Source organism: Tupaia chinensis, unplaced genomic scaffold (genome assembly GCF_000334495.1).
Source record: "Tupaia chinensis unplaced genomic scaffold, TupChi_1.0 Scaffold138365_1, whole genome shotgun sequence".
Lineage (NCBI taxonomy): Eukaryota > Metazoa > Chordata > Mammalia > Scandentia > Tupaiidae > Tupaia > Tupaia belangeri.
In genome coordinates this window covers 1,157,184-1,166,862 of record NW_006198262.1, presented here as the reverse complement: position 1 = coordinate 1,166,862, position 9,679 = coordinate 1,157,184, and the positions used below count along the sequence as shown (strand labels likewise).

The following is a 9,679-nucleotide window of genomic DNA, read 5'->3' as shown; positions in this document are numbered from 1 at the left end:
CAGCCACCCCAGAGTGGTGGGGGAGGAAGAGAGTAAAAATTAAGGGGTTGGAAAGGACTGGGGGGCAGCACCTGTACTTGTTGGGGAACATCCGCTCGCAGTCCTTGCATTCGTGGGTCTGCCCGCTGCCCCCGCTGCTGAGACCCTCAGGCTTGAGCTTGTCAGCCAGGCCCTCGTACAGTGCGGCCCCCACTGAGCCACATGCGTACTTCTTGTGTCGCCGCAGGTCCAGCTTGGACTGGAAGAGCTCGTCACACTCGTCACAGCGGAACGTGGGCTCCTCTGTAAGAGAGAGGGCAGGAGGTGGGCAGGTGAGCCTGAGCTTTGCCCAGACCTTCAACGGACTTGGGAGCCCCAGACCCATCACCACTGTCCCCTGGGGCCTGATCAGCTTCCTTTTAGTCCCCATTTTGGACTAGAAGTGGCTGCCCTGGGATGCGGAGATTAGGGGACACACCCAGGACAGTGTTGAAGGACCCCTGCTCTGCCTCAGGAAATTTAGAGCAACCCTAGGGCTCCTCCTCAAACCTCAGGCTGCCCTCACAGGCTGGAGGTGGCCCCACACTTGCTTGGGAGTGGAGAAAGAAGTCAGGCCAAGTGCTTTGTTTATGAATTAGGAGGAAAAAAGATGACGGCGCTCCAACGCATATAATAAATTATTGTCGTCAAGGTCAAACAAATTAAAAGGGGGGCAGCTATTATTAAGTTTACGAGGCAGCATCCTGATCATGGTGCCAAGCCAAACAATCAGCCCAGAGCTGTCATCCGGCGGGGCGGGGGAGCGTGCAGGGGCTCGGGGCCCATCCCAGCCTCCCTTGCCTGCAACTGGCCGAACAGCAGCTTTCCACCAAGAGTCAGGGTCCTCCTCTCCTGCCAAGGAGGACCCCGTCCTGCCCAGGTCTGGAAAAAGAGAACCTGCACTAGCTCTTCCACAAGGGACGTGGACGACGCAGCTGTGTGCTCATGTGCACATGTGGGTGTGGGTATGAGAGTGTGTGGCTTGCGCGTGAGCATGCTGTTGTGTGTAGATGCATGTGCACATGCCATGTGTGTGGCTGATGTAACCATTTCAGCTATGTGCATCCATGTTCGTGCAGCTTTGTGTGAAGGTGTGTGCCCATCTGTGCATGTGTACCCATGCTTGTGTGAGCACACATGTGTATGGGTACACCACACACGTGCATATACCTGCATGTGTGACTATTTGTGTGCACGGGCATATTTTCACACTTGCACATGCATGTGGTTTGTGCATATGTGTGCAAGTGTGTCTGCATGTTTGGGCATGTGCCCATTTATGCATGCTTCTGTTCTTATTTTCACATATGAGTATGTATGTGTTTATGTATGCACATATGTCACACACTTATACACATATTTATGCATGTGTATGAGTGACTACATGTTATATCATTGAGTGTGCACTTGCATGCATGTGTGTGTTCATATGTCAATGTATGTAGCTGTGTATGTGTGGGCACATGTACATACGTGCATGTTAATGTACCCGTGTTATGGGATTGCATCTGTTTGCATATGTTAATATAATCGCTGTGCGTGAATGTGTGTGCATTTGTATGCATGTGCACGTGCGAGTGTTATGCCTACACCAAGCACTGACCCAGTGTGCGGTCCTGAGCAGTGCCTTAATACACTTAGGCTGAATGTTGGCCCAAAGTGCCTGAACCTCAAGGGTGCGGAGACTAGTAGGAAGGGGAGATGAGGGGGTAAATAGAAGAGGAGGTTGCCTCCTGTTCCTCTCCCTGTGTCGGCGAGACCACCAGAACCATGAGCCATTCCACTGTCCTAAGGAACGGGTGAGCTGCTTTGCAGCTCGAGCACTGTCAGAGTTCCCAGGGAGTACCTTCCTTGCTGACTGGAAGCCTTCCTGAGTGTTCTTCCTGGGGTCTGACCCAGGCCACACCTAGCATCTTAATAGTGCGTCCCCTGAATCGCAGATGCTCAAGGGGGAGACTCCTGCAGGCACTGGCTCTGAGATGCAGTGGCCGAGCCCACTGACAACACCCACACTGATGCATGACGCTGGCTTATCAGATGTGACTGTTGGTCATGTCTTCAGGCAGAGGCACATATCTGTGTGGCAGGGAAGGGTTGCGGGTTGAGAGGCACATTGCAGACGTGTGTGTGGGACTGACTGGGTAAATGCCACTGTTTTTCAAGGTGACCAAGCACTACAGTCTAATTACTAGCCGGTATCCAGGTGTCCTGGCCCCACTCACTGACCTGACCCTGTTGTGAAGAAAGCACTTGTTTTGGTGGAAATAAGCCCATGAAGGGAGAAAAGCAACAGGAGCTCAGAGCTTATGGAATCTACTCTACATGCAGCTTGGCCCAGGGCTATGCCGGAGGATACAGGACTATGCTCCACCCCTCAGTCTGGCAGGCTCTATCCCAAAGGACTCCCCAGACACACACTGAGAAAACAGGGCACTGGACTTGTCCTTGGGTGCCAGGGTGGGTCCCCAGACATGACAAATGGGGTGGAGTAAAGGATGATTCAGGTTACAAAAAATAGCCACCTTATAAATCTGCAAAATGCTGCCTTTAAAATGTCACACAAGCATGCAAACTCTTTTCAGGAAAGAAGTGTACTATGAAAATAGTGTGACCAGCAGTGCTGACACCTCTGGCTTACTGAGAGTCCCCATGGGACGGCATTGTCTTAAGAACTTTATGGAATTCATACATTTAAGCTTCGTGCACACACAAGCACCCAGGTAGGTCCTATTTGTATGCCTTTTTTAGAACTGGTAAACTGAGGTGGGAAAGACTGAAGAGTTTTCTCAAAGGATTGTCAGAGGCATGCAACCAGGGCCTTGCTATGGTTGCGAAGGAGGGCAGACAGAGTCCCAATTTCTTCATAAGGGTTACAAGAAAAGCAACATGACTATATTAGACTTCGGGGGGCACTCATTGTCACCCACTCCATAGGTCTTCCCTTTTCTTTAGAAATTCAGATTTTCACTAGGGAATGAGTCCTGGATGTCTGAGCACCATGAATCTCATTTTAGGCTGGGGCCGTTGACAGATAAAAAGTGGTCCCTCTTTGCCTGAGTCAGTAGTTCACTTTCTTAAATAATTGGTGGGTGGGTGACATTTTATTTATTTATTTATTTATTAGGTTTTTTTTTTTTTTTTTTTTTTTTTTTTTGTGTCTTTATTGTTGCTTTTTGCCACAGGGAATGTGTACTTGCCAGAAAGAGACAGAGAGAGGGAAAGTGAGAAATCCCCTCCCCCCCAGGATAGATGGTTATACCACAGTCCCTTCTCCTCCATCCTCCTCTTGGGATTTGGGGCATGCACACACACACACTGGAAGTGACTTTCAAGCCTCCACATCCAGAACTCAACTGCGGTAGGCCATGTGCAAATCCAGCACCTTAACTACCATGCCATCTGCTGGCCCCTATATTTTAAAAGAAACATCCAAAGGGGGAATTGTTTTTCAAGCCTCCCGTGATGTCAGGTTTATTCCATGTGGATTTATTCCAACATCCTGGGTTGGAAGGGGGCAGGGATGGAGCCAGCAGGGTGATGAAATTAGAAATGCCCATTTTGATTTCACTCTTTCTGGACCCAGCCTGGAACAATCACAGAGGTTGAAATTTGAAAACAAAGACAAGAAGAAATCTCAACCCACCCATCCATTCCACTGTCCATCTTATTTTTTCAGTTATGATTTGGAATTCAGACTTAAAATAAAAAGTGTTTGGATTTCAAATAAAAATTCAGCCTATTCTCACTCCGATGGCATCCTAGGGCCCATTGGAGGTGACAGAACTGACGCTGGTGACAAATGTTGTCTACTTCCTCTTCTGCCCCTACCCCTTGAGGACTCACGTTTGCCCTCTTCAAAGGACAGAGCTGGAGACAGGACATTTCTGTGCCAAATGACATGTCACTGAGACCTGTTTACTGGTGTCCCTGCTGTCTCCTCAGGACAAGGATTGGCTCAATCTATGGTATTTTCATGAACAAGCAATTCCCCTTTAAATAAACACTGAAAGAATATGTTCTGTTCTGTTATCATATTATATCCTACCATATGCTTTGTCTGTCTGTCTCCTATGTTCTCTACACAATGCACCGCATCCTCTCGACCTTTTCTGGAGAGGGGAAAAGTAAATTATTATAAGCTTTTCTAAAAAAGAAAAGCATGTTTGAATGGGAATGATTTTCTTTATTTTATCTCAAGAGCAAGAAGTTCTCATGAAAGAGAAATCTCTCCCCTCTCCATTGTAAGAGTAAAAACAAAATACAAAGTCGCTAGAACTAATGAATCTGAAAGTGGCTTCCCTCCGGTCTGAATCACTTGTATGAAAATTGGAATTGCATTTCTTTAGAAAGCTCCAGCTTTGAAGGACGTTCCAACCCTCAAACTGCAGGGCAGATGTTCTGTTTCTTCCCAGCGTGTTGGCAAATGAGGGCCTAGATTTCTTCCTTGCTACCTGAACATGGTCCCCAGCAAAGCTCTCTTCCCCCAACAAAAGCACGAAAAATAGTGATTTGGAATCGTGCTCTCTTTATTGAGGTCTGATTGGGGGGCGCAGGTTGGGGTAGAAGGTCTCCCTTCTACCTAAACCAAACCAAGCCAACGCCACAGCAGCCTGATGTCTTGTTTGTTAAATGTGCACTTCGCTTGTCTATCGTAAGTTCCATCAGCAACTTTCATGGCAGGGCAGGAATGTAACAGAAAAAGGAATCAGTGCCTAATGGCTTCGGGAACGGAGGGGTTCACAATTATGTGGCATCTACATGCTAATCTACCAGACTCAGGGCTCAAAAGAGCTCAAGAGCCTACTCCAAATTCCAGCAGTGATAAGGGGCCCGACTGCATTTAGCTGGGGTTAGGATAAAAGATTTTTTATGATAATTATCTTAGTGAGGAACATTTTTGCATTTTCTTTCTGTGCGATTCAGAGTTTAGCTGGGGAGGGGAGAGGTGGCTGTTGGGGAGGCAAAGACGTGATCTTGACAGGAGAGAGTAGGAAAAGTCAAATATTTGATGTTGGGCTATTATGTGTGGAAAGCAATTAGCCCACAAATGTTTGATAAATTATTAGGAAAATGTAGACCCAGGTTATTTAATATTGGGGGGCTAGGGGGGGTGGGAAGCAGGAATCAAGGTTGTAAAAAACCCTCTTAGAGGAAAGAAATTTCATAGTACAAATGAATTCCCATAGTCAGCCGCCCTCCTTAAACTGAGTAGAGTTATCGTTTGGAGTTCTCACGTGGTGTCTAAGACTCACAGGTCTTTTCAACAATTATTTTAAGGAAAACGAGACCTTCCTCCCGCTACCCAGACCGCAGCAATTTATTTTTCTTTTCTCAATGGCCTAATTAAAACCAAACTCTAGGGGAGAGTACAGACAGAATCTGGCTTGTAAAATCATCTTCCTGTGGCGATTTCTCTTTGGACATCTCAGGACAAGAACTGAGGCTGCCAAAAAGAAGGCCCCTAATCGTGGAGTGGTGACCAGTGGGGTAAATTAAGGCAGAGTCCTCCACGTCTGATCTCACACTAATTCCAGTGCCCAGCTGCCTGGCCTCCCGATGCCACTCCTTCACTGTGAAATTAGAGTGGCTCCTTAGAGAAACTTGCAGTTGATGGCATTAATCATTAAGCCCTGGCATGTTTGAAGGGGAAAGGAAGCAGGAAGGAAAAATCCAGCCTCTGTCTTTTCTCTAGTACGCACAGGAACCAACAGCCTTGGGACTGGCGAGAAGGGGAGCCTGCTTTTCTGTTCATTTGTGGGTTCTCATCCGAAGTAAAGAGGCTAGACACGAACTCTGAAGCCATCTGCTGAGCAACAACACCCCCGGGTTGCCAGTCCCCTGTTACCAATGCAGCCTTTCTCCAACTGACAGCTCCAAGACCCCGAAGGTGAATGGACACAGCGCTTAGCAACGCGGAAGAGGGAAAAGAAGTCTGTGCTTCAGAAAAGCTGGTGTGTGCGAGACTGGAATTTTCTCAAGCATCCTCTCAGGAATACTTGGGTGTGGATGAACGAGAAGAGAAAATCTACTCGTCACATTCCTTCTCGACAGATACCGAGTGACAAACCATGAGGAAAGGAAATTTAGGGGGCTTTCCAAAGTCCTGTTTGGAACAGCTCAGACACTATTCGTCCACCCTCTGAGACTCATCCAAACCCTAAATGTTCCTTCTCACTATTAAATAAAAATTCTCCCTACCACTTCTCTTGAACTCGTAACCACTGTGGGCATCACTTTTCAAGATATACAAGGAGTCTTCAAAAATCAATGGAAATGCATATTGCAAAAAACTATACATGGATTTAAAGTAATTTGGGTTCAGAATAAGCTTGTACTTTAATTGTATTTTTCACCACATTTTTGAATTACCCTTTATGTGCCATCATCTTCTCTCCCAAATGAGACGTCTGGGGTAGTCAAAAATACTCCCAAGCCACAAAACTGGTTTGGTGGGTTTTGTCTTGTTTGTTTTAAGTACTGGGGAAAGCAAAACATGTTGTTGTTGTTGATAATAATAATAATAATGTTTTTCTTAAAAAATTACCTGGGACTCCAACAGGGCAAGACAATTTAACACGAAGTCAATTCACCCATATTGTCTGAAACCCTATCTTCAATGTGGGCTGCAGGTTCTTTCCCCCCGAGGAAGGAGAAAGGAAGACTTTAGATTGAGAAGTCAAGAACTTTTGCTGGCCTGGGGTCTGCAAAAATTTGACATAGCCGCCAGCTGGGGGGCGCCTGGCCCCTTGTATGGCATGGGGTGATGAGAGCCCCTGGTTCTCCCAGGTGTCTGCTCCGCTTCTGGTGGGGTGGGGACTCCTGGGGGTGGCAGCCCAGAAGGGGTCTTACCATCCAGACTGGGCGGCACTGCACCGAGGGAGTAGGCGCCTTCCTTCACGTGCACCAACAGCTCCTCGCCCGGCTCAATGTCCTTAATGACTTTATAATAAATCTAGGATGGAGAGACCAGAAAGAAAGGGTAAGCATTGTTGTTTGTTGTTGTCTGGAAAGCCACTCTGTGCACACTCAGCCCCACATGCCCTAGATGCCGCTCCTCAGGGGGGCTGGCCTGCGAGCCACTTGACCTGTCTCTAATTGCCACTAAGAGGTTCGCCCCTGGAACTTTGGCAGAATACACTCGAAAGGAATTGAGTCCCCTTTTAATTTGTTGTATCCAGTTTCTGGATACTGAGACAAGAGGTACAGATGTGAATAGGTGAGGGTTGGTAGCAAATTTCCCAGCCAGGGAGTATCCTTGAGGGGGTGTCAGCAAGGGCGACTCCTCCTTTGGGAGCAGGGCCTGGGTTTATTCTCGAGTTCTTCTTGGGAACATGTGTGTGAGACATTGCAGCTCTGGCTAGGCGGGAGTGCTCGGCGTGTAGTGTGAATTTGGTGGCTTGGAAAAGTGATCACGGGCTAGACACGGGCCTGTGAGTCAGGACAGCAGGGAGTAATTCTCACACAAGCACATGCGCCATCGCCATCTGCAAGGGAAGGTTCAGGGCAGGGGGACGAGTCTGCCTGCTGCAAGCCAGTGGTTAGCTGGCTGGGGCAGGAGATGGGGGTCACGCTGAGAACAAGTGGGGCTCAGAGTAGAATCTGCAGTCTGGAGAAAGCCCTAAATGAGGAATGCCTAGCTCTGAGCTGCACTATTCTGCACCGTGTCAGCTGTAGCTTGCCAAAGTGCTTCCTGAAAAACGAAAGTCATGCGGCGGGTGTGGAAACGGTGGCCAAGATGAGGAAAACTCTGGCAGTTCAAGAGAGGCCAAGTCGTCCAGGATAGAGCTCAGAGCACCACAGACCTGGAGTATCTTTGGGGGAATACCGGGGCCTTCCCTGACTTAGCCCAACCGTTCCCGAGACTACCCGCCCTTTAGCTCTGCAGAGAGGAGTACCCACTCCTCACAGAAATACATCTGACTCCTAGAATCGGGACTCAAGTTGGGAAACATCTGACAGCGGGGAATCTCCTCAAGACAGTTCTCTGCCTGCGCTCTGGCTCTGGGTGTCTGGGACTCTGTTCGGGTACCCAGACTCCAGGAGCCTGCAGACCTGGCTGGGGGACTGACTGGGAGGCCAAAGAGAGCGGCCCAAGAGAATTCTACCTGCCCCAGGGAGACTTGGAGCTGAAGGACCTCCAGGGTGACCCCACTAGGAGGCCATTCAGAATCGCCTTTCTCAAGACAGGAACCAGGAGAGGGAGGAACATTCTCGAAGAAAACAAGACTGGTCCAGACCCAGGGAGGGAGGGTCCCAGGATTAAGGAGAGATGGCCATCTGACTTCGGCAGCATTTCCACCTGTGTACGCTGCTCATGTCAGGCCAGGCTCCCTGGCGTTTGGCCCTGGCTAAGTCTGTGACTGGGTATGGTGGGACATCCCAGAGACTGAGCTGAGCCTACAGCGACTTCCCCACAGTGTGGCCTCTGTGACAAACCACCAGTTGAGACTACTTCCAGAGAGGCCCCAGTGCACGCCCCAAAGGACACATGGAAGCCCAGTCGTGACCACAATGCCCACTGGCCAGCACCGCCAGGACACTCAGTGGAACTGTCGGCGTTGGCAAGCACGCGGGCATACATGTGCAGCTCCTGGGTGTGCTCAGCTTCTTTGGGATGTGGTCAGCAGTAGCCATTTCACGCGGCAATTTTTCTCAGGTAAGCTGCTAAAATAACCAGGAGAACTGAGACTAACCACTGGACCACGTTAAGTTCTCTAATTAAGCTCATTGTTATTGAGATGTCAGTTTGCTATCTTATCTAAAAAGAATTCAATCAGTGGCTGAATAATCGTTTGCTTTTAAAATCAGACTCGAGCCACCATACTTCAAAATTGGTTCCAAAGTGCAGCATGCAGAGAAGCCGCGCTGCTGGGACAAAGCCGGCGACCGGCTGAGCCACCCGGCCAGTGAGTCAGGAGTTATTAATAAGCCCGCACAATCGCACTTTCATCTGGGCAACGAGCAAGCGCATCCAGCAAGCGCATGCTAAGTGCCCGGTCTGGCTGAGGTCCCTCAGTCCGCGCAGCCAGGGGTGGCCTGGCCCGGGCGCCCGCGCGCAGGTGGGCAGGAGAGGAGTCCGAAGGCATAGCGGCGGTTTTTCTTGGTTCCCCGTTAGGGGGCAACGTCGGCACGGCCCGGGCTCCCGCTCCGACCCGGCGCAGAGGGCAGCGGGGCCGAGCTCTGCCTGGCTCCCTCCTCCGCCAATCCTCCTCCCAGGGCCGCGGGGACTCCCCGGACCGCCACTCCACCCCCTCTCCCAGGGCTGCTCGGGTTCCCTTCACCGACTCCCTCCGAGGCAGCCGGACCTTCTGCCCCTCCTTCTCCACCCCACCCCTGCTCCTAGGGCCAGCCAGCCTTCCTTCTCTGACACCCCTACCCCCGCCCGAGGACCGCCAGAACTCCCAAGATCCCACACCCCCACACCTCTGCTCCTAGGCTCACCCGGCCTCCCGGGACCCCACACCCCGAATCCGAGAGCGCCTGGCCTCCTGGGGGACTCTCCCCGCTGGAGAGGACACAGCCCTGGAGCTGTGGCGGTGGGGAGGGGGGGGGGTCTAGCGCGATTGGCCGCGGGTGCCCCCTCCCCGGCCTGGGGACCCACAGAACGACGGGGGGCTGGCCTGGCGGGGGCGCGCTCCGAGGACACCCGACGGGGGGGCCG

At 50.5% G+C, this 9,679-nt stretch overlaps 1 protein-coding gene across 1 annotated transcript in view; it reads right to left on the bottom strand.

Moving 5' to 3' along the window:
- The window catches only part of PRDM16 (PR/SET domain 16), a 292,919-nt gene that overhangs the window by 38,588 nt on the left and 244,652 nt on the right, over positions 1–9,679 (bottom strand). The window contains exon 5 of the mRNA XM_006161202.3: positions 6,868–6,970. Within this exon, the coding sequence (XP_006161264.1) occupies positions 6,868–6,970 (103 nt within the window). The remainder of the gene's footprint in view (positions 1–6,867; positions 6,971–9,679) is intronic.